The sequence below is a fragment of the Podarcis liolepis genome, assembly GCF_965112155.1.
Source record: "Podarcis liolepis genome assembly, chromosome: 2".
Classification (NCBI taxonomy): Eukaryota; Metazoa; Chordata; class Lepidosauria; order Squamata; family Lacertidae; genus Podarcis; species Podarcis liolepis.
In genome coordinates this window covers 103,986,458-104,014,267 of record NC_139555.1, presented here as the reverse complement: position 1 = coordinate 104,014,267, position 27,810 = coordinate 103,986,458, and the positions used below count along the sequence as shown (strand labels likewise).

The 27,810-nt window shown below is 45.9% G+C and overlaps 1 protein-coding gene and 1 long non-coding RNA gene across 2 annotated transcripts in view; one reads left to right on the top strand and one right to left on the bottom strand.

Annotated features, from left to right (window-relative positions):
• The window catches only part of LOC310702212, a 610,091-nt gene that overhangs the window by 118,964 nt on the left and 463,317 nt on the right, over positions 1-27,810 (top strand). The gene's annotated exons all lie outside the window — the stretch shown is intronic.
• The window catches only part of FAM3D (FAM3 metabolism regulating signaling molecule D), a 39,223-nt gene that overhangs the window by 2,711 nt on the left and 8,702 nt on the right, over positions 1-27,810 (bottom strand). The window contains exons 2-9 of the mRNA XM_083493509.1: positions 16,420-16,490; positions 13,614-13,724; positions 12,241-12,261; positions 11,701-11,824; positions 10,644-10,702; positions 4,624-4,674; positions 2,824-2,908; positions 2,026-2,152 (exon numbers count right to left, since the gene is read on the bottom strand). Of these exons, the coding sequence (XP_083349635.1) occupies positions 2,026-2,152; positions 2,824-2,908; positions 4,624-4,674; positions 10,644-10,702; positions 11,701-11,824; positions 12,241-12,261; positions 13,614-13,724; positions 16,420-16,432 (591 nt within the window). The 5' untranslated portion in view covers positions 16,433-16,490. The remainder of the gene's footprint in view (positions 1-2,025; positions 2,153-2,823; positions 2,909-4,623; positions 4,675-10,643; positions 10,703-11,700; positions 11,825-12,240; positions 12,262-13,613; positions 13,725-16,419; positions 16,491-27,810) is intronic.

The following is a 27,810-nucleotide window of genomic DNA, read 5'->3' as shown; positions in this document are numbered from 1 at the left end:
CCTCCCCAGCCTGCTCCAAACTACCGCCTGTGGCAGTCTGCCCAACTGCCCAAGTGTTCATACCGTTAAGGAAGCTTATCCTAATGTATTGCCAAAACCCGTATCCCTGTAATTTCCACCCTAACTTAAGAGAAAGGGAGTAGCATTTGGCCACCATTCTCCCTGTAGGCTCCGTCCTTCATGTCCACTATATTTTTCCTTGCATCACAAGTTGACTTGTGACTAAGTATAGGCAAATCAGCCAGTCTGGGTTTCTCTCAGTTTCTTGTTTCTCCAAACTTAAATTCAGTCCCTCACATCTCTGCGTCAATTTGTGATTATTATCATGATTTAAAAGAAATCCTCATGAAATTTCACCAGCATTTAGTGCTAAGTTCTCCTAATAAACACTTTTTTTGATATGTAGTCTCTCTCTCTCTCTCTCTCTCTCTCTCTCTCTCTCTCTCTATATATATATATATATATATATGATTGCCCAGAATATGATGCATCTTTATATGTTATTTCTACAAACATTTTTATGCATCCTTTCCCTGAAATAAATGCATTTCTGTAGGTTTTTTTTTAATAAAAAAATATATTGGAGAGCTGCATTGCAAAATTCGGAGAAGGGTGAATTTTGAAGGATAGCTGTGATTCAGTTTACATATAGGTTCGAGAAGTGTGAATTAGTTAGTTTCTCATAAAAATGCAAACAAAATCAAATTTCTGCCCTATCCCTACTCACCGTATCCTAGAACAGTTTTTAACAGTGCCAGGATACAGTGAGGTTGACATATGGCAGAACAGGGATGAAGACTAAATACTTGTATTATTAGCAGAGTGTGTACATGCAGAATGATTTCCCCATTTGAGTGTGTGGAATATGGAGGAGGATGGTTCAGAACACCCTCTGCTTCAGAATAAATGGCTGCCGTGCTACCTGTCCAAAATGCAGCACCTCAGAGGGGCATCAGTGAGAAGGTGCCAAATGGCCGCAACTCTCTCACCAGGTTTTCTCTTGAGCAGCTGCTGACCCCATCTGCTCCACAAATAGCTCATTGGTGCAGTGGATGTGCAGGAGGTTATAATGACCACTGCAGTGGTACCTTGGTTCTCAAACGCCTTGGTACTCAAACAACTTGGAACCCAAACACTGCAAACCCGGAAGTAAATGTTCCGGTTTGCGAACGTTTTTCGGAAGCCGAACGTGCTCCGTTTTGAGTGTTACGCTTCCGATTTGAGTGTTACACTGAGGTCTGTCTGTTTTTGCTATTTATTTTGCATTTTTGTTTTTTGCGGCTCTTTCTGTTTTGTTTTTGTGACTGTGTGGAAGAACCCAGTTCAGCTACTGATTGCTTGCTTGCTTGACTGCAGTACATTGTTTATTGCTTTCATTTTATGAATCAATGGTCTGGTTAGATAGTAAAATTCATGTTAAATGGCTGTTTTGGGGGTTATTTCTAAAAGTCTGGAACGGATTAATCCGTTTTGCATTACTTTCTATGGGAAAGCGCGCCTTGGTTTTGGAACGCTTTGGTTTCGGAACGGACTTCCGGAACGGATTAAGTTTGAGAACCAAGGTACCACTGTACGAGGAAGCACATCTCATAGCTGTGCATCTATTACTTAGGGACAAGTGTACCGATTAGGACTGCGCACTGGGATTTGGCCGAGGCCAGAGCCAAATGGGGCATATTTGGAGGAACTCAAGAATTGGACGAGCCAGGGAAAGACAGCCCCAGATTGGGTTGGATGGGCCAGAGTGATCTGCTGCTGTCGGGGGGGGGCAGGGCATCAGGCAGGAAGGAGAGGCAGGCATCCTATGGGAAAACACGTGACCATCAGGAGAAGGAAGGAGCTCGCTTCCTGTACGGTGCAGGTTGCTTCCCTGCAGAGAAGCCACTTGCAAAGGAGCAGGGTTGTCGTGAGAGAAGGAAGGTTCACAAATGTCTGCTTAATAAACCAATCCCTAAAAGCTAAACATACAAGCAGTATAATCACAGGTGCCTATTCAGATTGCAGCCGCTGTTCACGAGAAGGTACCTGCTCAAAGGGGCTTTTGTTTTTGAGCCCCTTCCCTCCAAGAAACACCCAGTTGTCTCGAAACCCCAGCTTGTTCGCGTGGCTGCTTCCCAGTTCAGCAAACAACTTCCGTGCTTCATCGTTCAGCCTGGAGAGACGGGGAATATTTATTCATTTGTTATACCTTGCATTCCCTTTAAAATTCCAAAGAGGTGTAAAGGTAAAGGGACCCCTGACCATTAGGTCCAGTCGTGGCCGACTCTGGGGTTGCGGCACTCATCTTGCTTTATTGGCCGAGGGAGCCGGCATACAGCTTCCAGGTCATGTGGCCAGCATGACCAAGCCGCTTCTGGCGAACCAGAGCAGCGCACGGAAACGCCGTTTACCTTCCTGCCAGAGCGGTACCTATTTATCTACTTGCACTTCGTGCTTTCGAACTGCTAGGTTGGCAGGAGCAGGGGCCGAGCAACAGGAGCTCACCCCATCGCGGGGATTCGAACCGCCAACCTTCTGATTGGCAAGTCCTAGGCTCTGTGGTTTAACCCACAGCGCCACCCGCGTCGCTATCCAAAGAGGTGTACAAAGCTTAAAACACCTAAGACCTTTTTTGGACAAAATAAGAATGGTGGGGGGAATGAAGCAGCAAAATGACCGATCCAGATGAGATGAAGAGCAACAGGCCAGTGATTTTCTGAGGCCATCAAATGGATTTTCAGGGAGATTTGGAAATCGGGATCTCTCAGTTGAAGAGCTCAGCTGGCAGTATAACAGTTATACACCAAAGACCCCAGAAGCCATACACATCGGTAGTTCACTCACTTTGTTGCTGGGTCATCATAGGAAGCTACGAGCACGATGGTACCTGCGCTAATTGCTTTCAGGAAATCCAAGAGATGCTTGACATCTAACAGGGAAATCAAAGAGAAATTGTGAGGCTTGCTCTTTTCTTATCCTGCCATCTAGTGGTCTCTCAAGATACATGCAGAACAAGGAGACAACATTGAATAGGTAACACCAACAAGGACTGCACATATATATGTTGATTTCTGAGGTGATTCAGTTCTCTCTCTCTCTCTCTCTCTCTCTCTCTCTCTCCAGAACCTACTGCAGATTTAGAAAGAGAGAACACTATTTTTCAGGGATTCTTAAAGAAAAGGAAGTCCCACATAGAATCATTATGCTTACCACATTTATACACCACATTACGCCCAAGGAGCTCAATCTGGGCTCCATGGTTTTCCTTGCTGCCCCATTTAATGACCCCAACAACCCTGTATGGTAAGTTGGGGTGAGAGACCTGCGACTGGCCCAAGAGAACCCAATGAGTTTCATGGCTGAGTGGAGATACGAACTTGTGTCTCCTCAGTCCTAGTCCTACATTCTAACCACTATACCATGCTGCCTCCCAAACTTTAACAATAAATATATATGTTGTTGTTGTTGTTTAGTCGTTTAGTCATGTCCGACTCTTCATGACCCCATGGACCAGAGCATGCCAGGCACTTCTGTCTTCCACTGCCTCCCGCAGTTTAGTCAAATTCATGCTGGTTGCTTTGAGAACACTATCCAACCATCTCGTCCTCTGTCGTCCCCTTCTCCTTGTATATATATATATGTGTGTGTGTGTGTGTGTGTGTGTGTGTGTGTGTGTGTTATATAACATATGTCATGCAAAAAGGCTCCTTATGCTATGCTTTGGAACACATCAGTTGCCTGAAAGGAAAATAAAACCTGAAAAACAGTACAGTGGTACCTCGGGTTACAGACGCTTCAGGTTACAGACTCCACTAACCCAGAAATAGTACCTCAGGTTAAGAACTTTGCTTCAGGATGAGAACAGAAATTGTGCGGCGGCAGCGGGAGGCCCCATTAGCTAAAGTGGTACCTCAGGTTAAGAACAGTTTCAGGTTAAGAATGGACCTCCAGAACGAATTAATTCTTAACCCGAGGTACCACCGTATCTCCATCTTAAAGAATCCTCTCTGCTTGATGGCAACAGATATAAAGGCCTTAAGTTGGCCAGGAATGCCACGTTCCAGTGGGACCCAGGTGTCTGTAAGTTAGATAGTTTCAGTGCAGAAAAGGCTAGGTTTTGCTTCCATGGATTCATCAGTCAATATGCACATTTTTTGGTATGTTATTTTCACGAGCACCTGCTCTTTACACCCTAGCATATGTGCGCTGCACATTGCTTGGCTGAAGGACCACATTGCAGAATCCTCAGCACTGCAAATTTGGAAGAACAGCTGTGTTTCGTTGTGCATATTATTCCAAAAAGTGCAAACGAGGAAGCTTCACCTCTGAATGCAAAAGGAACCTAATTTCTTCCCTTTTCCTATGAGAAAGACACAAATTCTTTCTTTCAGCTCTTTCACCCACTCAGAGCTGGTCCATTCTTTCTGCCAGTTGGCACTCTGCAGTCAATATAGTCTGTGGCGTAGCGTGGGTTGTCAGCACCCGGGGCAAGGCAAGTAATTTGCGCCCCCTAACCCGTGGATTTGCGCCCCCTAACGCTAACCCCCAGATGTTGTGCCCGGTGCGGCCGGCCCCCCCTGCACCCCCCACGCTACGCCACTGAATATAGTCAACTCTGTGGTTGGCGCTCTGTGGTTGACCTACCTCCAGAATACATGTCAAAGGCAGCCGTCTTGAGAAGCTGTCCACTGCTTCCTAGATATTGGAATGGAAAAAACAGCTTTGAAGGTAGCATGCTTATATACAGACACGTTGTTCTTCAGATATATTAGAACAGTGGAATAAATAATAAAATGTTCCCTGGTTTCAATTAACTATTGCACTTTTTTAAAAAAAGAGAGATTTCTGAAACACAAACTTTTAATCTGGATTATCCTAGTATGCAGAAAACATCTAATCCAACCTGCTTCTTGATGCAAGAAAGCTACAGCAACTGTGTGTCTCACATTGATGTTTGACTACATCATCCCTGACCTCTGGCCCCTCTAGCTAGGGCTGATGGGAGTTGTAGTCCAACAACATCTGGGGCCCCAAGGTTGGGAAGGGCTGAAGTAGAGCATCGCCAGCAGATGGCTGTCCAGCCTCTGATGGAAGACTTCCACATCTTGAACTCAGAAGCGGCTCACCTGACAGAGCAGAGCCCTAATACTAGCTTCCTGGCAGGTGTGTCACTACTGTTTACCAGAAAGGAGAGGGGTGAGGAGGCAGAGAAATCGGTACAATGCAGATGCACCAGCTGAGGCAATCCAGAACGTCCACCAGTGGAACCGCCCTGCATTGGCCTCACTGCTTCACCCTCTCCCTCCCGTAAGCAGTTGAGACACATCTGCCAGGAAGCAAGCGTCGTAGTTCTTATGCTCCACCAGGTGAGCCTTTTCTGACCTCGACAGCTCAGAGCTCCCACTGCTCAAAGGTAACACGCACCACTGTTTGAACTGCTCTTAGCATTAGACGTTCCTCTTAACGTTCACTTTACCACTTCGGGAGTCACAGCTTCGCCCAAAGAATCCAGGAAACAATGGTTTGCTAAGAGTGCTGGGAACCGTAGCTCTGGGTAAACGAAGTGCTCCCAGGATTCTTTGGGGGACGCCGTGTGTTTTAAATGCATGGTTCACACGCAGCCAATGTCAGCGTGGCAATCGTCAAAGACACTGCTTTACTGTGCTCTCATCCTCCCCTGTTCCCTGTGATATGGGCTATTTTGCAACCTCAAAGCACCAAACAAAGGGCCTTCTGTCTCCATTCCAATCTTCAAGAGCAAGTAGTGTTTTTTAAGTTTACAGGCTGCTTGACAGGAGGCTTTGACCTTTCTTAGACTGACTACTTGGTGTTCCGTCTTTGTTGCTGTTGTTGCATTGCTTTAATATACTTTTTTGTTTGATGCAATATTGACACACTGTTGTGTTGCTTTATTAAACTGTCAAGAGGACTTGTTGACCTATAATGCATTAAACGGTTTAGGACCGCAAAACCTCAAGGACCGCCTCTTTCCATATGAACCTACCCGAACCCTGAGATCATCTTCTGAGGCCCTCATTCATGTGCTTCCTCCTCAGGAGGTCCAGAGAGTGGCAGCACAAGAAGGGGCCTTCTCTGCAGTGGCTCCCCGTCTGTGGAATGCTCTCCCCAGGGAAGTTCACCTGGCACCTTCATTATATACCGTTAGGCGCCGGGCAAAAACATTTCTCTTCAACCAGGCCTTTGGTTGATTTGACTGACATCCTATGCCCTTCTAAAATGTGTTTAGTAAAAGGTAAAGGGACCCCTGACCATTAGGTCCAGTCGTGACCGACTCTGGGGTTGCGGCGCTCATCTCGCTTTATTGGCTGAGGGAGCTGGCGTACAGCTTCCAGGTCGTGTGGCCAGCATGACTAAGCCGGTTCTGGCGAACCAGAGCAGCGCACGGAAACGCCGTTTACCTTCCCACCAGAGCTGTACCTATTTATCTACTTGCACTTTGACATGCTTTCGAACTGCTAGGTTGGCAGGGACAGGGACTGAGCAACGGGAGCTCACCCCGTCATGGGGATTTGAACTGCCAACCTTCTGATCGGCAAGTCCTAGGCTCTGTGGTTTAACCCACAGCGCCACCCGCGTCCCGCCAAAATGTGTTTAGGGGGGAGTTATTGGGTTGTACTTTGTGGTTTTATATTCTATGATCCACCCTCAGACCTGCGGGTATAGGGCGGTATATACCGGTAAATTCAATTAATCACCACCACCACCGCCACCACCACCATCAATGCTGCATATCAATAAATAAATGAAACTCATGCATGAGATGACTCTCCTGTTAGCCTCTATAACAGGGTTGGGGAAACCTCTGGCCCATGGCCAGACTTAGAATAATAGAATCATAGAAGCACAGAGTTTGAAGGGACTCCAAGAGTAATCTTGCCCCGGGCAATGCAGGGGGTCTGTATGTGGATCAAACTCATGACCTTGGCGCAATCAGCACCATGCTCTACCCAACTGAGCTAGGCAGCTTGGCCCACCAGGCCTCCCCATTTGGCCCAGCAGGTCTTTCCCCCTAAATCATACCCACCCACCCCACAACTGATATCGTATGTGGGGTTCAGGCCTGGGGCAGGTACAAATATGACTATGAAGGAATAGTCAGGAGCTTGACGTCCTGCAAGTCTCTCCACCGTTTTAGCAGCGGTTTCGGGTGGCGCTGTGGGTTAAAGCACAGAGCCTAGGACATGCTGATCAGAAGGTTGGCGGTTTGAATCTCCGCGATGGGGTGAGCTCCCGTTGCTCGGTCCCTGCTCCTGCCAACCTAGCAGTTCGAAAGCATGTCAAAGTGCAAGTAGATAAATAGGTACTGCTCTGGCAGGAAGGTAAACGGTGTTTCCGTGCGCTGCTCTGGTTCGCCAGAAGCGGCTTAGTCATGCTGGCCACATGACCCGGAAGCTGTATGCCGGCCCTCTCAGCCAATAAAGTGAGATGAGAGTTGCAACCCCAGAGTTGGCCACGACTGGACCTAATGGTGAGGGGTCCCTTTACCTTTACCTTTAGTACAAACTGCTTGGTGCTCCAGGAGCAGGAAAGCCTCTCACGCTGCGGTTCTCAAGCGCCTGGAAAGTGTTGCGCAATGAATTTTGACATGTGGGCGAGGCAATCCACTAGTCTGGTGATTGACAGATGGGTTGTGCCACCCACCTCTCAAGGTTGCCAAAGGGCCTGCAGGATGCAGGATAGTATATACCTGCTTGACCACTTTGATCTGCAGAACTGGTATCGTTAAACGCATCACCTAATGCCCCTTCTGCACTTGTAAGAAATCCATCTCTGAGTGCGCATCACCCACACTTAGAACTCCCTGCCTGTGGACACCAGGCAAGTGCCATTGCTGTATTATTTCTGGTGCCTGCTTAAAACATTTTTGTTCGGGCAAATGACATGTGTTTTATTTCTTTTTAGCAACCGTTGGTTTTAACCATCTTTTGAACGCTTTAAATACCTGTTTTTAAACTGGACTTTCATTGATAATTTCCCCATGTTTTATTTTATATTGTTGTAAACCATTCAGAGGGCTCCCCACCAACACCATCAAGCAGTATGCACGTTTTGTTGAATAAATAAACACAATAAGGATCTGGCCCACAGGACAGGGTTCCCCTGCTCTATCCTCTCAGCAGGAGGACTGCCCCAGGGGTTCTTGACTTCCCAGAAGCAGCCATTGTTAGCCAGGTTCAAGGGGAGCTGTCTACTGAGACTCAATACAGTGGTACCTCGGGTTACAGACGCTTCAGGTTACAGATGCTTCAGGTTACAGACTCTGCTCACCCAGAAATAGTACCTCAGGTTAAGAACTTTGCTTCAGAATGAGAACAGAAATTGTGCTCCGGCGGCACGGCAGCAGCGGGAGGCCCCATTAGCTAAAGTGGTTCCTCAGCTTAAGAACAGTTTCAGGTTAAGGACAGACCTCCATAACAAATTAAGTACTTAACCAGAGGTACCACTGTAAATGGATGAACAGGAAAGAAGTCTTTATAACCAGGGCAACCCAAGGTCCAAAAACGATGGTCTAAAAAACATTCCCCTTCACATTAACAGCATTTGCAGTTGCCTCTCGTGGCCTGCCGGCTGCTTCCTTTGTGCAAAGTACACAATGCTAAGTAACACACAGAAGGGTGTTTGTGTTAGCTGCAGCTCACTGAACACGTTTTCCTTCAGACCTGAATGGTGCCCACTTCCCATTGCGCCTGCCAGCTGCCATGCTGTTTTCTCAAGGTCAAAGCACTTATCTTTAAATTTTATGAGAAGAAGGGATCGGCTCAGTTTTATTGCAGAATAAAGGAGAGGCATGCTTCCATCCGTGTTCCAATGCTCGACTTGCACGTCAGCCTAGATTGGAAAAGGGTGTGTGGTGTGGAGCGTCATTGTGGACCACCCGGATGGAATGCAAACCAGAGTGAAAAGTGACAATGAAATAGTTTGGACTGATTTATTTTAATTTTTTTTGCTCCAGGAACTGAGAACTGCAAACAAGAAGAATTGGCTAGACTGGAGCTTCTTGAAAACCGGTTTCGCACTGAGCCGCCAGACACCAAAAACATTGTTCACCTTCTGGATACCAAACCCCACCCTATCCCAGCATCAGTCAACTGTCTGGCAGCTGAGGCTGCAGAGATCCCCAGGTACAGTTACAGACTTTCCCCTACTGCATGTGCCTGCAGATCAAGCTAAAGTAACATTCAATATATTCAGCTTTTAAAATATGTGCTCTACCCCTCCCCTCAAAAAAAAAATGTGTAAAGGACGGTTCTTCTGAAAAGATGCAAAATGTCATTAAAAATAAGAATATTGGCATGCTTTGGGCTAGAGGACAGGGTTTCCATATCAGAAAGCCAGTGGCATAGCGTGGGTTGTCAGGACCCGTGGCAGGCAAGCCGCTGCCACAGTGCCCCCTCCCCCGCAGCCAAGCGGGACTGTGCTGGGCTGCCTGCCCACACAGGGGGGAGCCCAGCCAGCCACTGTGGCCCTTAAAACCCCCCAGTACCTACTAAGAGGAGCAGTGGGCCGGGCTACACTGGGGTTAGGCATTGCCTACCTCCCTCTGTCTGGGCCCACTCATCGTGGGCCTGTGCTGTTCTGCCGCTTTTGCCAGGCCAGGGCAGGGATCTCCGCAGAAGCCGGAGCCTGTGTGGGGGAGCATAGTTGCACCCTCTCAGAATTTTGTGCCCGGGGCCCCTGCCCCTCCTGGTCCCTGCTACACTATGCCACTGCATGCCATTTAGATGGGCTGAATCCCTGGGAAGTGCCCTGTTTCCTAATTAAGCCTGGATGGCCACAGTTGGTGGATGACCAGTCATTAGTAAACACCCTTGCTTTACAGCAGGAATAAAGTGCCGGTGGCCCTTTAGATCCCTGTTGTTGGCTGTGCTGGTTGGGACCAATGGGAGTTGGAATCCGGCAGAGCCAGGATGGGGACACCTAAAGGGTTAGAACCTGCTGCTTTTTGCGGACAGGAAACAGACACGGTCCTCTTATTGGTCCTCTAAGAGAGCCAATGTCAAGAAACGGTTTCCAGCTACATGGTGGCTCTGATGTGGAGGCATGTTCAAGCAGGCAATGGTTTGAGAGGTGGTACAAGGACAGTGCTGTGTGCCATTGCTAAACAGGTCCAGTCTGTAGGATCTGAATGTGCTTTGCACCACTTTAACACTTCCATCAAAGAATCCGGAGAATTGCAATTGCGTGGAGTGCTTAGCATCCTCTGTTAAAGATCCCTACCACTCTTCTCCCTGCAAAACTACGACTTCCCCTTCTGAAGTTAACAGAGAGAGACACCTGAGTTCCTGATACAGTAGGAAGTGTCAGGTCACATCGACACCAGAAAGTTGAAGCACTCTTCTGCAACTTTGACAGTCCTGGTTTCCCCCCAAAGAACCCTGGGAAGGGTCGTTTGTTAAGGGTGCTGAAAATTGTTAGGCGACCCGCCTCACAGAGCTGCATATCCCAGCACCCTTAACAAGCTACAATTCCCAGGATTCCATGGGGGGAAGCTGGAACTGTTAAAGTGGTATAAGAGCACTTTAGATGCACGGTGCAGATGTCACGTTCGTGCAGTCACTGCAAAAAGAAACATTAAAAAGGAACCCAAAGAACAGGGGGGAACTGTGTGAACGGTTGACCCCTTAAAAAAAACAACAACTCACCATTGACAAGCGCAATGTTTAAACCCCGACCAACGTTATTTTTTATGCTGCTTAACACCCTGTAAAAGAAAAAGAAGAGGAAGAAAGGGAGGGGGAATTAGGCATATAGGGCTATACAGAAAGTCCTGCTGGGTTGCATACTCAAGGGGGCAGTAGATGGTTGATGGAGAGCCCTGGGTGGGAGGCGGGGAAATGTCAGTCATCCAGGATGAGAGGCTGGGAGGAGAAAGGAAATATCCCAGGTGAACTCCTCCTTTCCGTGGGTGGCAAGGCCTAAGAACGACCTCTAAAAGAGGACTCCACCTTCTGTTTGTTCTACCTGTATTTTTTGTAGCTCTTATCTTTTTGCAGTATGGGAAACTTTAATAAAAATCTTATTACTGGAAGAAAAGCTCTGCTGGGTCAGGTAGGTTTGCCATGTTTCAAAAAGTGAAAATGCGGAGACAAAAGTTGTTGCACTGTGTGTGTGTGGGGGGGGGGCAAAGTTGTTGAGCTTACGAAGAAGAGGAAGAAGAGTTTGGATTTGATATCCCGCTTTATCACTACCCTAAGGAGTCTCCAAGCGGCTGACATTCTCCTTTCCCTTCCTCCCCCACAACAAACACTCTGTGAGGTGAGTGGGGCTGAGAGACTTCAGAGAAGTGTGACTGGCCCAAGGTCACCCAGCAGCTGCATGTGGAGGAGCAGGGACGCGAACCCGGTTCACCAGATTACGAGACTACCGCTCTTAACCTCTACACCACACTGGCTCTCTCTTGTATTCCGGCTATGCCCAGGAAATTCCGGGCGTATGGCAATCCGAGGTCCGGCCAAAGGCCCATCTGGCTCACTATCCTGTTCTCACAGTGTCTGGTGCCCATTAAAAAAACCACCTGGGATTCCCATTAACTGGTATTCAGACTGGCATGCTTCCTCTCGCAGTGAGAGCAGAAGACAGCCTTCTCTTCCATGAATTTGCCCCACCCTCTTTTAAAGCCACCCAGGCCAGCACAGGCTACTTCATGAAGCATGGACACATGGTGGTGCATAATGTGCTGCACCATTGCACAGAACTTACTTAACATTGTCGAAGCACATGGAAGGTCCGACCACATTGGCTGCGCCGCTAGTGATTCTGAAGGCGAAACTATGGCTGGGGCAGGGTCTTTGGTTGCCGCATTTATGCCGGACAATGTGCTTTTCTGACAAGGAAAAAGAAAATCCAACCTGCAGTTTGCATCACAGCACTAATATCATTTTTTAAAAAAAATATTTTTTAATGTGCATATTTAGCAGAGGAAAGGAAGGGGTGAGAGGATTATTAGAAAAAAATAAAAAGGAAAAATACTAATAGTCAGGTGGAACACACCATTAGTTCCCATTGCAGACAGAGTAACTATGAGTAAATGCATCTGAAGTTAAACATATACATAAATTAATGTAAGTCCTCAATGTCCAGCTAGGCATCCACATGAAGCTGACATCTATATGGTTATGTACTCCGCTCTACATAGTCTTGAGACAGTTGTATATATTCATCCTTCACCCTGAGCTCCAGAGAACTGTTAATAAATATCAGGTTATACAACGGAGTTGAACACAAAGGCAATGTACTCACTGGTTGGCTTCACTCCGCTACCTGCAGAGATGGCAAGGAGACAAAAGCCGAATGAAAAGTCTTGGTTGTTTCATGCAGATATTTATACAAGGTAGCAACAAATGTGTGACGAGGAAAGAAAAGCCCCCACTCCCCCGGTCTTCCTCGCTGATTTCCTTGAACACTCAAGTGTACTCATCATGAATTTGGCACAGTAATGTTCGCCGTTGCTGGCTTAGCCTTGTTCTAGGCCAGGTGTGGGGAAATTTTGGCACTCGAGGTTTCTGAACTACAACTCCCATCAGCCCCTGCAAACATGGCCAATGGCCAGGGATCATGGGAAGTGTAGTTCAGTAATATCCGGAGGCTCAAATGTCCCCCTTGTCTGTTCTCGGCCCTTACACACAATCCTCTGGGGAATTATCTTATTGAAGACACACTGAAATGAATGGGACCAGGGGAACAGCCGCAACCGGCCCCATTCATTTTAGCTGGGACCTGGTAGGACCAGGGTGGCGCATCCCGTTTCGCCACCTGAGGTGAGATGGGTTGGTGCTGCCCCACTGCCATCCCCCTTACCGGGTCATATGGTGGCCCTTGCAAAAGCAATGAGGACGACAGCGGGTTCTGGCGAGATCTCGCAGAGTGCGTGAGATCTTGTGAGATTTCAGTGAGAGCTCCCAAGAGCTCAGCAGAAACGGCAGCTGCCCCAGCCTTGCCTCATGGACAAGCCTGCTTTGTGTAGGACAGGGAAATATACTCGGAGTCGAGAATGGATTTCATGCTCTTTATTCAGCTCATAGTGGTGAGGAGGAATGGAAGTTCCCCCAGAATGTCTGCTTTATATACATTATTTACACAATGGGCCCCACGTGATTGGCTAATTCTGGGATTCTCCTGTAGGCCAATCAGGTTGCGGATTCACTTTCACCTGGAGCTGGATTGGGTGGCTCCTGTGGACCAATCAGACTGCTGCCTTCTGGATCCTATTGTTCTAGGACCAATCAGACTGCTGCATTCTGAATCCTATTGTTCTAGGACCAATCAGACTGCTGCATTTTGGATCCTATTCAACTCAGTACATAACAGACAGCTTCCAACAACCCAGTACTCTGGCTGGGGCTGCTGGGAAGTGGTGATGCCCCCAAAGACAAAAATCCCACCTGAATTCTGCTTTGTGGCTGTCAAAGGAAACAACACACATGCTTCCTTCGGGTTGTGACCTGGCAACCCCACGGAACTATCAGGTGAAGATCTTGGGCCTGCTTTCAGTTTTGGAGGTGTGGGAAGCTGCAAGAGAGATCCTTGCCCTCTGGCTGCTCTCTCAGGTGTAAAGGAGGGAAAGCTCAGCAGGAGGGGGGAAAGTGCTCTGGTTACAATCACAACTTACTCACCCAGCCAGCTCCTCAGGCTGATGGATTTCATGCCAGTGTGGTTGAAATAGGTGTTGACAAAAAGCCAAGTTGTGGCCAAGGTGAACACCACGGCCAGGATTCGCAGCAAACCTGAGTCAGAAGGGAGACGGGAGGTCAGGTGGAAGGTAGGAGCAGAGCAGGTGGACAGACTGCTGGCGGCAAGGCAGAAGGATGAAGCCGGGAGTGTTCCTGAGCAAACAAGCAAGAGCCCAACCCCAAGTCTGCAAATCAGTCCAGCTTTAAAAGCTGGATGACAGCGCAAGTCTTCATAAGATGGTAGTCATTCAGAAGTCATCGGCTGCTGGACCAGCTAGTTCCCACTCTCTGGGTGGGTCTCAGAAGTCGAGACAATGAACTAAATCAAGGAGCCACCACTCACAATGAGGAGCTTGCTGGGGCACATTCCAGTTGCAGAGGAGGTTTGATTTAACGAAGGATTTATATTTGCCCATTGTGAAATCGTAAAGAGCCCTAACTAGGCAAGAAGTCACACTTCATCTGCAGCTACAGAGGCAAGAATTTTTTTGCTCAAAAATGGAAAGAAGAAGAAATCCCACGAAAGAAGGAATGGATACAAAAACTTTTGGAATACGCAGAAATGGCGAAACTTACCGGAAAAATCAAGATAACATTTTTTAAATAAAAAAATAGAAGAATGGAAATGGTTTATTCAATATTTACAAACAAATTGTAAACAGATAAGAACATTGGCAGGATTACTGTAATAACCTGCAGGTTTATAAGCGTATACATCTAAAGATGAAGAAGTGATTAAGTTAAGTTAATTTGGAATATGCAGAAAATATATTTAAAAAATAAATTTAAGGAAAGAGGGGGAAGGAAGCCGAGTTTTGAAATCTTAAAATGATTGTAAAATGATTGAAATATATAAAATTGAAAATTGTAAATATTTTTTTTAAAAAGAAGAAGTGATACTTTGTCCATAAAGGCATTATTATTATTATTATTATTATTATTATTATTATTATTATTATTATTAATTTATTCCCCACCCATCTGACTGGGTTGCCCCAGCCACTCTGGGCTTCCAAAATAATATAAAAACTAAACGCTATGCATAACGGGCATTTAGATCCATCACAGCGCCCAGACGATGGTTTGATGGAGATTTGAAGTTTGTAGTAATGGATGGAGCGCTGATCTCTTTGGAGAGCGAAATGGTGCCTTGGCTATAAAGGCTGCATTTTCTAGAGGGTGGCGGGTTTTGTTTTTGTTCCTGGCCATCTGCACATGTCGCCACGGCTAGATGTAGCTGGCTTTCAACATAATAAGAACATAATAAGAATTCTCCTGGATCAGGCTAATGTTGGGAATCAAGCCTTTATCAGGAGAAACTGGCCACTCTCCAGGCACCCAGCTTGAACCCCTGATGACCTCCCTGTCTGCTTTCCCGGCAAGATCCAGGCAGAGGTCGCGATAGGCGATCCTTCTCAGCGTGAGAAGAACACCTCCCCTCTTTCCTCCCCCCCCCCCCCGGGCAGGGGAAAGAGATAGACAGAAACATATTTACATGCCTTTATTTCTGTCTTTGCAGCGTTACAAAAAACACGACTGCTCTCTTCAAACTCCAACAGCCGAGAGACAAACTCCTCCTGTACTTCCTGTACAGCTCATATTACACTCTGAGCTAATTCCGGTGCTTCGCACTGTGAATAGACTGTCCCTCTGTTTCCCACGGAACAGTCCCAACATTCCCATTATGTTTTGCTTTCAAGCTAGCAGTAGCTCGCGGCCGCATTGCTTCTATATCGTAACAGCTAAATGCCCGTCTAGTCCAGCATCTTATTATCAAAGTGGCCAACCAAAGTGGGCCATGGAAAGAGTGCAAGCAAGCCATGAGTAGAACAGTGTTTTCTCTGCTTGTGAGTCCCAGCAACTGGTTTTGTGATGGTGTTTCAGGGCCTAGTACAACAGCACTCCTCCCTCCTGTGGTTTCCAGCAACTGATGTTTGGAAGCATTACTGCCTCTTGACTATGGCATTGCCTTCCTGGTTATTCTTATGTGCCTAATAATAATAATAATAATAATAATAATAATAATAATAATAATTTATTTATACCCTGCCCATCTGGCTGGGTTTCCCCAGCCACTCTGGCTGGCGTCCAACAAAACACTAAAATACAATAACTTATTAAACATTAAAAGCTTCTCTAAACAGGGCTGCCTTCAGATGTCTTCTAAAAGTTTAGTAGTTATTTTTCTCTTTCACATCAGGTGGGAGGGCGTTCCACAGGGCGGGTGCCACTACCGAGAAGGCCCTCTGCCTGGTTCCCTGTAACTTGGCTCCTTGCAGTGAGAGAACAGCCAGAAGGCCCTCGGCGCTGGACCTCAGTGTCCAGGCAGAATGATGGAGATGCTCCTTCAGGTATACTGGACCGAGAAGAATCATAGAAGCTTAGAGTTGGAAGTCCAACCTTCTGCAATGCAGGAATCTCTGCTAATTTGTCCAATTCTCCTTTAAAGCCATGAAAGTTGTTGACCATCACTACCTCTTGCAGGAGCAGAATCTATAGTTTACCTATGCACTGCGTGAAGAGATGCTTTCTTTTGTCTGCTTGTCTGTCCTAAATCTTCCAACATTTGTAGAGTTGCCCCAGGGACGGTGTTACCTGCTCCCACCCCATTTTCCTTGCTGAACTTTCTGCTATGTTGTACCTGGCAACGGGTGAGAAACTGACACCAAGGTGAGGCATGTGAGAATATAAAGAAAATGTCCTGAGGCATTTTTGCCTGGGGGGGGGGGGGAAGGGCCTCTTTTCTTACCTGTCACCCTCATCCTTTCGTTCCAACGTAACAAAATATGTACAGAAGCTTGTCAAATGTCACCAGCCGACCTGTTGAAAGCAAAAAAAGGTCAGTGGTCTTGATTTAACAAGACATCTAATTGAACGATAAAAATAGCAGCTGTAGAGCAGGGAGAGGAAGATTAAGCCAATTTGCACTTTAAAGCACATTCACGCAGTTTATACTTCCTCAACCTGTGTGAACCAGAGACACACCTAACCCTTTGAAATTCACACTTGTCCAAATTTGGCAGTGTAGTTCTGCAACAAACACATGTGCCCCGAAATAACTGCTCGCCGGATGCATATTTTAGGCAAAATCACGCACAACACTTGCATGTAGTAGGAGAAATGTGCATGAAACTCCATACGAATTTTCATGCAGACTTTGAAAAGAACAAATAATAAAATGATGCACAAACGGGATGAGGTTGAGAAGATGAAAAATTGAGAGCTATAGAGCTAAGTACTATAAATAAGAGGATTTTCGGTTGCTGTTTATCTTTGTGAGACAGAGACAGAGACAGAGAGAAGGACATTATTTTGCTGTGTGAATGACTCTTGAGTGGCAAACAATGGGGAAGTGAGTTTATTATGATTGTATTGATTTCCCACCCTTTCTCTTAGAAGCTCAAGGTGACAGCTATAATTATCTGTTCCACTATAATCTTCACAATAACCCAGTATGATACATTAAGCTGAGAATGAGTGACTAGTCCCAGGTTGCCCAGTGAACTTCATAGCTGAGCAGGGATTCAAATCTGGGTCTCCTGAGTCCTAGCCTGACATTCTAACCACCACACCTTTGTCTCTACAGTGCCATACATCTCAAAACAGGATGCCTACCAAGCTAGATCTCTGCTCACAGCCGGTCAGTACCATCCCTTGTTGTTTAGTCGTTTAGTCGTGTCTGACTCTTCGTGACCCCATGGACCAGAGCACGCTAGGCACTCCTGTCTTCCACTGCCTCCCGCAGTTTGGTCAAACCCATGCTGGTAGCTTCAAGAACACTGTCCAACCATCTCGTCCTCTGTCTTCCCCTTCTCCTTGCACCCTCCATCTTTTCTGGTCTTTTCCAGGGCGTCTTCTCTTCTCATGAGGTGGCCAAAGTATTGGAGCCTCAGCTTCACGATCTGTCCTTCCAGTGAGCACTCAGGGCTGATTTCCTTCGGAATGGATAGGTTTGATCTTCTTGCAGTCCATGGGACTCTCAAGAGTCTCCTCCAGCACCATAATTCAAAAGCATCAATTCTTCGGCGATCAGCCTTCTTTACGGTCCAGCTCTCACTTCCATACATTAGACAAAGGTGACTGCCTCAGGCGGCCAGTTTTGAGGGGTCATGAAAGGGACGGCAAAAGGTTTTTTATTTTAAATTTATTATTGCTGAACTTTTACTCCCAAGGAGTGACAATTGTGGGATTTTCTATCTCAGGTTGCGAAATAATGTGGTCACGCTGGGTGTGGTGTGTGTGTTATATATTTATTGTTCTTTTTAATAATTCAGATTGCACATAATCCCATGGTTTCTCATTTATTGATTTATTTAAACGTCTTATTAAATGCAAAACAGCCGAGGGCTAAATTCCTCTCTCTGCAGGTATATAAATGTTATATAAAGATTAAAATACATTCAACATTAGTTGTGAAATACATTCCCCCCTCCTGCCATCTCCAGAAGCAGAGCCTTCCTCCGCTATCATACTATTCCAAAACAGGAGCACTTGGCTGTCCTTAATTTCTTTTTTTTAAATAATTTTAAATAATCTGTTTTTAAAATGCATCAGAAAGGGTATCCTGCATTGCCTTGCTGCTCTGTAACCTGTCTGATCTTCCTCCCTTTCCCCTTGAAAGCTGTGTGTTCCTCCCTTCTTCTTCTTCTTCTTCTTCTTCTTCTTCTTCTTCTTCTTCTTCTTCTTCTTCTTCTTCTTCTTCTATCACTCGTGGCTGAGTAAGATTGTCTTCCATGAACACAGTTTTAACAGTAAGTCCATAAGGTACTGTGGAGGCCAATTCTGGATCCATACATCCTTCCACAGTGGGGACATAAGCCTTCCTCTTAGCACGTTTCTCCCTTTCGTACTTAGTTCTCCAATTGTAGCACTTCCAGGCCAGTGTTTCCCAGTTGTCAGTGTTTATACTACATTTTCAAAGCTTTGCCTTGAGAGAGTCTTTAAACCTCTTTGTGTTCCTCCCAAAAACAGTAGAAGAGCCCTGCTGGATCACTCCAAAGGTCGATCTAATCCAGATCCCATTTTTCTCTACAGGGCCCAAAATGCACTTAATCCTCCCCAGCACTAAACCACATCACTGCCCTCTTTCTCTTGCAAAGGCGCAAACGGTAATGTGGTTTTCCGCTCGCACAGTGAGGCTCGTCTTCGTCCCGTCCGTTGCCAACGGGCTTAGTACAATGTTGTCACGGCTAAGCTGAGAATCCGGAAGCCCTCAATTCAAGAAAGCTCACCTCTATCAGAAACTCAGGAGGTGGTCTTAACAGATGCCACTGTTTTCTCAGCTTCACTCGCCCCACAATCTCCCGCAAACAATTTTACAGTCAGCAAGGGGGTGAGGAGAAGAGGGAGGTGGCAGAGCAGTCCTTGCCCACCTCATAATGAAAGCACAGGCAACTACCAATTACGTTCCAAGTCACCACACTGTTAAGTGAAATGGCATATACAGTGCTACCTCGGTTTACATACGCTTCAGGTTACATACGCTTCAGGTTACAGACTCCGCTAACCCACAAATATTACCTCAGGTTAAGAACTTTGCTTCAGGATGAGAACAGAAATTGTGCTCCGGCGGTGCAGCAGCAGCAGGAGGCCCCGTTAGCTAAAGTGGTGCTTCAGGTTAAGAACAGTTTCAGGTTAAGAACGGACCTCCGGAACGAATTAAGTACTTAACCCGAGGTACCACTGTATTTTAAACACCATTGAAAAAGCCTGCAAATGCCCCATTCTGCCCCTGCCCCACCCTTTTCTGTGACATTGTTGGGCCACTTCCAAGTTCAGCGCAACGTGCATGTGTGCGGTTGCGCACCCATCAGATGTGCCTGAAATGGTCACTGCCTGTAAAAGTTGTTCTCCTTCTTTTACAGCACTGGAACTTGTAGACATCTAATGTGAATGGTGCAAGATTCAGGACACAGACACTCTTTACACAGAGCATAGTTAATCTATGGAACTCCCTCCTGCAGGGATAGCCACTTACTTGGATGGCTTCAAAAGAGGATTAGGCAAGGATAAAGCTATCAATGGCTACTAGCCATGACACCTGTGCTCTGCCTCCTAATAATAATAATAATAATAATAATAATAATAATTTATTAATACCCCGCCCATCTGGCTGCCCAGCCACTCTGGGCAGCTCCCAACTGAACACGATAAAGCATCAAACATTAAAAACTTCCCTAAACAGGGCTCCCTTCAGATGTCTTTTAAAAGTCAGATAGTTGTTTATTTCCTTGACATCTGATGGGAGGGCTTTCTACAGGGAAGGCGCCACTACTGGGAAGGCCCTCCAGTTGGAGGCAACAATGATTGTGAAGACAGTGGTACCTCTAGTTACGAACTTAATTCATTCCAGAGGTACGTTCTTAACCTGAAACTGTTCTTAACTAGAGGCGTGCTTTCGCTAATGGGGCCTCTTCCTGCCACTGCGCCGCCAGCATACAATTTCCGTTCTCATCCTGAGGCAAAGTTCTCAATTCGAGGTAATTCTTCCAGGTTAGCGGAGTTTGTAACCTGAAGCATTTGTAACCTGAGGTGTTTGTAATTCGAGGGACCACGGTACCGTTTTCTGGAAACCACAGGGAGGGAGACTGCTCTTATGCGTGAATCTTGTGGGTGGGGAGGTGATAGGTTTTTTTTGGGGGGGTAACTGCACCTCTTATTTTGGTCCTAATGGTATCTCTGTAAAGGTAAAGGTAAAGGTAAAGGGACCCCTGACCGTTAGGTCCAGTTGCAGATGACTCTGGGGTTGTGCGCTCATCTCGCTCTATTGACCGAGGGAGCCGGTGTACAGCTTCCGGGTCATGTGGCCAGCATGACTAAGCCGCTTCTGGCGAACCAAAGCAGCGCACAGAAACACTGTCTAACTCCCGCCGGAGCAGTACCTATTTATCTACTTGCACTTTGACATGCTTTCGAGCTGCTAGGTTGGCAGAAGCAGGGACTGAGCAACGGAGCTCACCCCGTCACGGGGATTCAAACTGCCGACCTTCTGATCGGCAAGCCCTAGGCACTGTGGTTTAGACCACAGCACCACCCGTGTCCCATAATGGTATCTCTGTAGCTGCCCCATATTCTTCTGCAAAGGTACAAACAGTAGTACAGTGGTACCTTAGGTTACGTTCGTTTCTGGTTACAGATGCTTCAGGTTACAGACTCCGCTAACCCAGAAATAATACCTTGGGTTAAGAACTTTGCTGCAGGATGAGAACAGAAATTGTGCTCCGGCGGCGTGGCGGCAGCAGGAGGCCCCATTAGCTAAAGTGGTGCTTCAGGTTAAGAACGGACCTCCAGAATGAATTAAGTACTTAACCCGAGGCGCCACTGTACAATGCTTCTTTCGCACAGCTGGGTGGTCTTCATTGCATCCATTCCATAGGAGCTCAGTGTTGCAGAGACTGACAGGCAAAAACCAGCCTTTCCCAATCTGGTGCTGCGCTGATGTTTTGGACCACATCATCCCATTAGCCCAAAGCATCATGGTCAGAGATGGCAGAAATACACTCCAAAACATCTGCAGAGCACCCAGGATTGTTTGGGGGAATCCATGCGTGTTTGAGGTGTCATGATACTGTTTTAAATGTACATCGCAGACAGGATACTGATACACATTTATTATCTGATTATTAGCATTTTTAAAAAATTAACAAAATATTTTAATACATTGTGGAAGTCAGAACCTGAATACAGTTTCTAGTTTTATCTAAGATAGAATTCAGCTTTGAAAAAAAGAATTCCCTATGCAGGTATATTCTTCTTTTTCTTCCCAGGCAGTTCATACCACATGCAAATCCCTTGAACAAACAAAGCACTGAAAGGTGACATTAAACGTTGTCATGGAACGCTTGGGTTTGGCATTCACACAATGGGTAGAAGAGTCTTTCTGTTTCCTTGCTTCCTGCTTGGGAATGTGCAAAGATCCAAAGTCCACGGCTTGGGGCCAAATCAAACATGATGCTGGAGACCTGCGACTTGTCTCCGCACCGCTGTGGAAATTAAAATTTAGCTTTGAGGGGCTGCACATTTGATCAGAGGAGTGGCGCACACTCCCCACCCACTGCCCCGATCAAAATCCAACAATGGTGGCAAATGGCTGCTGATGATCTCATCTCATCCTCATCCTCATCTCTAGCCCTCTTTTTAAAGCCATCCAAGTTGGCAGCCATCACTAGGGGAGCACTTTTCCATCATTGAACTATGCGCGGCGCCTTGAATCTTCCAACACGCAATTTCATTGGATGTCAATGGGTTCTAGTGTTATGAATCATAGAATCATAGAGGGAATCTTGACTAAATCATCCATGGCAGATGGCTATCCAACTTCTTTCATATATATATATATATATATATATATATATATATATATATATATGCAGGTTTTGGTGTCTTCGGGTGTCTTCCCGTGTAAGAGTTGGGGTGTCTAGGCGACGTTTCGACGAGGTCTCACTCGTCATCTTCAGGCTGGTGCTTTCGGCTTCTTGTTACTGGAACAGAGCAGGATCTCAGTGTTTGAGTTCCTATAAATACTGTTGAGGGGGTGTGGTGTATAGCCTCCAACGTTCTGGGCAGAGAGGAAGTTCCCAGGTTAGTGTGCCCAGAACGTTGGAGGCTATACACCACACCCCCTCAACAGTATTTATAGGAACTCAAACACTGAGATCCTGCTCTGTTCCAGTAACAAGAAGCCGAAAGCACCAGCCTGAAGATGACGAGTGAGACCTCGTCGAAACGTCGCCTAGACACCCCAACTCTTACACGGGAAGACACCCGAAGACACCAAAACCTGCATTCCTGTACCCGTGAAAATCTACGAAAGCATATATATATATATATATATATATATATATAGAGAGAGAGAGAGAGAGAGAGAGAGAGAGAGAGAGAGAGATGATAGATAGATAGATAGATGATAGATAGATAGAAAAAAGAAAAAAGAGAAAGAGAAAGAAATGAAGAAAAAAGTGATAAAGTTCCATCCACATGTCTTGCCCATTCATGTATTGTGATTGCTCTGAACCTCCTGACTTCCCCTCATCCCATTGATGGGTCCTCTTACTACTGTTTTCATCTGCCTATCAGTACTTCCCCAAAATTTTCATCTTCCTAAGTTATCTGTAATTTCTAGTACATTACAAGTGCATTTAAAATCCTTCTAATGTTTACAAAAATTTGGTATATACATTATAGTGGTACCTCAGGTTAAGTACTTAATTTGTTCCAGAGGTCCGTACTTAACCTGAAACTGTTCTTAACCTGCAGCACCACTTTAGCTAATGGGGCCTCCTGCTGCCGCCGGAGCACGATTTCTGTTCTCATCCTGAAGCAAAGTTCTTAACCCAAGGTAATATTTCTGGGTTAGCGGAGTCTGTAACCTGAAGCATATGTAACCTGAAGCATATGTAACCTGAAGCGTATGTAACCCAAGGTACCACTGTATAAACATTTCCAATTCTTTTTTTAAAAAAAATTTCTTGTCTTCTTGGTTCCTGAGCTTGCCAGTTAATTTTGCCATTTCGGTATAGTCCATCAACCTGATCTGCCATTCTGGCTATCCAACCTCTTTCCATCCAAGGAGAGAGGGAGAAAAACTTATCTCTATCCGCTTTCTCTATGCCATGCATAATTTTATAAACTTCTATCATCTATCATGTAGCCTCTCACTCCCCCCCCACTAGTCCTAAACGCCCCAACCTTTCTTCATAGGAGAGCCACCCCATCCCTTCAATCATATTTTTTTGTCCTTTCCTGAGCCCCTTCGAACTCTGCAATATCCTTTTTGAGGTGAGGCAGCCAGAGATGCACTCAATGTTCCAAATTCAGTCGCATAAAGAACCTGACGGGGGAGACGTGCGGCGTCTTGAAATTGTCAATCGACGGCGACAACCTGAGCAGCAGACTGAGTAGGCAAAGAGTGTCTCCTGGTCATAGTCTTCCCAGCTACGGTAAGATGAGCTTCACTTCTATTTAAATTATAGTAATTATTTCTAAAAGTGCACCTCAACATAGAAATCGGCACATGCTAATTCTCTGCAAACTTGCACCTTCTTGTTTAGTGATGCATAAGTATAATTTGGCAACGCGCAGGCCTGAATGGTTCTCCATGATACAGTGGTACCTTGGGTTAAGTACTTAATTTGTTCAGGAGGTCCGTTCTTAACCTGAAACTGTTCTTAACCTGAAGCACCACTAATGGGGCCTCCTGCTGCCGCTGTTCTCATCCTGAAGCAAAGTTCTTAACCTGAAGCACTATTTCTAGGTTAGTGGAGTCTGTAACCTGAAGCGTATATAACCTGAAGTGTATGTAACCTGAGGTACCACTGTATATACAAGGCTCCCCCTGCCCGGAACTCAGTTCTGGCACCTCTCAGGTGGGCGCCATTGCCATTTGAAGAAAAGAAGGAACGTGTTCATGGTGAGTTCTGGCATCTATTTTTCTAGAAACATAGCACTGATTCTCCCTCTCTTTCTCTCTCTCTCCACACACACACATGTAAAATGAGCGCATCAGGGAGAAATCACAATTTTTTAAAGCCGGCGTTAATTTTCCTTGAGGAGGAGTTTAGGGTTAGGCGGAGGCATAGGAAACACTAAGCATGTGAAACTGCAGTCTGAATGGTGCAACTCAGACATACCTTTATTGTTTATTGTTGTATTTTATCCTTTCATTTTTGAAATGTCTGCCCTGCCTTTTGACAGCCAGGTGGCTCCAAGGCAGGTCAGAACAATTTAAAACAATTTGTACAGTAAGATTTGATGATAAATAGTTAGTGGTTAAAGGCAGACGTTTAAAATTATGCATTGCACAAGAGCAGTGGGAAAGCAGTAATTAAAACAAGCCAAAAGCCTGGGGACAGAGTAATGTCTTCAGTGTTCCCCTGAAGGCAAGAAACCAGGGAGTCAGCCAAGCTTCCTGAGGGAAGGAATTCCACAAGTTTACACCTTGCCTCATATATCTCTGCCTGGCAACTGCACTCCTTTTCTAAGTGGTTACAGACAGACTGTTTAATTATCTGTTCTAGGACCTTTCCTGGTATTTATGTCAAGCTCACCGGTTGGTAGCTACCTGGATCTCCCACTGCCCTTTTTGAAGATGGGGACATTTACCTGTCTCCAGTCTTCAGGAAAGGGACGCGAGTGGCGCTGTGGGTTAAACCACAGAGCCTGGGACTTGCTGATCAGAAGGTTGGCAGTTCGAATCCCCGCGACGGGGTGAGCTCCCGTTGCTCGGTCCCTGCTCCTGCCAACCTAGCAGTTCGAAAGCACGTCAAAGTGCAAGTAGATAAATAGGTACCACTCCGGCGGGAAGGTAAACGGCGTTTCCGTGCACTGCTCTTGTTCGCCAGAAGCGGCTTAGTCATGCTGGCCACATGACCCAGAAGCTGTACACCGGCTCCCTCGGCCAGTAAACAGAGTCGGTCACGACTGGACCTAATGGTCAGGGGTCATCTTTACCTTTAGTCTTCAGGAACCTCACTTGTCCCCCAAGATTTCTCAAAGATTATAAACAGAGGCTCTGAGATTTACATCCACAAGCTCCTTTAGTATCCTTGGGTGCAGGCAGGTCACCAGGCCCTGGAGATCTGAATTCATTATTTTCCTATCTTGGGCTACAGCTCCCTCCTTACACCATTTATTCTGTCATCACCCCTCTCTTCCATTTCTTATACATGCCCTTCTTAAATCGCAGCTCATCTGTAAGCTCCTTATGCAGCCATATTGGTTTCTTTAGATGCCTTCCACTTTTCTGTCTTGAATAAATTGTCTGCATTTGTGCCTTCAATATTTCACCTTTAAGAAACTTCCATCCATCTTGGACTCCCTTCTTATTGAGTATTTCTGACTGTGGGATCTCCCCCAGCAGTTCCTTAAATGTTTTGAAATCAGCCTTCATAAAGTCCATAGTGCAGGTCTAACTACATTCAGCTTTCCCTTGCTTCTGTACCATGAAACCCAGGGGGACATGATCACTTCCTCCCAAGTTTCCCAGTGCTTCTGTTTTGTCAATGAGTTCCTCCCTGTTGGTGAGGACCAAGTTGATGATCCCCTTGTTGCTTCTTCCACCTTCTGGGAAATGAAAATGTCCATGAGGCAATGGAGGAATTTGTTGGAACTTACATTCTTACATAGGGACGCGGGTGGCACTGCGGGTTAAACCACAGAGCCTAGGACTTGCCGATCAGAAGGTTGGTTGTCTGAATCCCCGCGATGGAGTGAGCTCCCGTTGGTCCCTGCTCCTGCCAACCTAGCAGTTCGAAAGTAGTCAAAGAGCAAGTAGATAAATAGGTACCACTCTGGTGGGAAGGTAAACAGTGTTTCCGTGCGCTGCTCTGGTTTGCCAGGAGCGGCCTAGTCTTGCTGGCCACATGACCCGGAAGCTGTACGCCGGCTCCCTCGGTCTATAGAGCGAAATGAGCGCACAACCTCAGAGTCGGCCACGACTGGACCTAATGGTCAGGGGTCCCTTTACCTACATTCTTACATATAAAGTTCTTCATGGCTTGGGACCAGTTTGACCACTTTCAACTGTGGAACTTGCACTTTTACAAGTGCCACATAATGTTTATTCTGCATTTGCAAGGATTCTGTCTTTTAGTGCGCTATGAATCTCTCTGCCTACTAACATTAGGCAGGTGCTCTCACAAGATGCCTGCTGAAAACCTTATATTAGCGAAGATAACATAAAAACACCCACATTGTACTAGGGGGAATTGTTTTGCAGGAACGCATTATATTAAGCAAAACTGCACACACAAATGTATGTAGTAGGAAAAATTCACACGAAAATGCGGGTGAATTTTCACGAGGACTTTTTTAAAAAAAAATGTTGAAATCTTCAAAGCTGAACTTAACGTTAGGAAAATGAGAAACTGAAATTGACATACATGCTGAACACATTACAGTACAAGCCGATGTGTTTTTATTCAGAAGTAAAAATGCACATAGACTGTTCAGTGGGGCTTACTTCCAGGTAAATGTGCACATGATAGGATTTCAACTGCAGTGTAGAAGCACAGCAGAGCTACCTTAAACTCAAAAAGGAAACACACACAGAGCATTGCATTGTGCTTTACTCTGTTATTTAATGATGCTTTCGGTTTTTTACTTAATTTATCTCATGGCGTATAAATGAGTTTTTGTCATATTAGTGTGCCCCTTTCCCAGAGTCTTGAGCATGCCTGATTTGGAATAACAGAATTAGGCCCTAAGATATATCTTAATATATATGCGCACACAATGGATAAGCACATACCTAAATGCAAATATCAATTCATCTTATTCCAATTATGTACACCCAGAAATAAAATTAATGGGCCATATCTCTAATGTGCAAGCCAATGCAACTATGTACATTTCCTGGGGATGAATGTTTGGCTCGCTGCCTTTTTGCTGAATAGGAAAATATACGTTTGCTTGAAAACTATTATAGCTGTTGTGCTCAGGATGGAGATTAAAAATGCAATGTCGGCTGCTGGCTTCAAAAACAGCCACCTATTAATAGGAATGAATAGGAAAATTATCCTGTGCTCAGGTTCCCCCATTGTTGGAATGACAGGCTGAAACAGGATGGATTCTCTACTATCTACTTCCCATTAAGCAAAGGAAACACTGCATAAAGATGAGCTGGAGCCAATCTTTTCCTCTTTTTTTTAGCGTTTAAAGAAGGTAATTTGATAGAGACATCGTTCCTTGATGCATCCACCCTTTTGTTTGTTCTGCTATTATGTTCTGGAGAAACAGGTTTTGCTTGTACTTCTCTGTCTTCCTTTTAAAAGAAAAAAACCTGATTCTTGATTACATGGGTGGGGGACCTCGGGGCAAGGGGTCAAATGTGGTCCCCTTTAAGACTTTGTCTGACTCTCAGAACATTCCCCAGGACACACACCCTTCTCGGCCACACCCCTTTTTCATACACGCCTCATACCAACACTGCTTCAGATCCACCTTGAGTCCTTTGGCCTGGCTGGAATGCATCCCTGAGCTCTGTTATTAGAACTCCGTTCAATAATAGGGAGCATAAGGTAAAGGTAAAGGGACCCCTGACCATTAGGTCCAGTTGTGGCTGACTCTGGGGTTGCGGTGCTCATCTCGCTTTACTGGCTGAGGGAGCCGGCGTACAGCTTCCGGGTCATGTGGCCAGCATGAC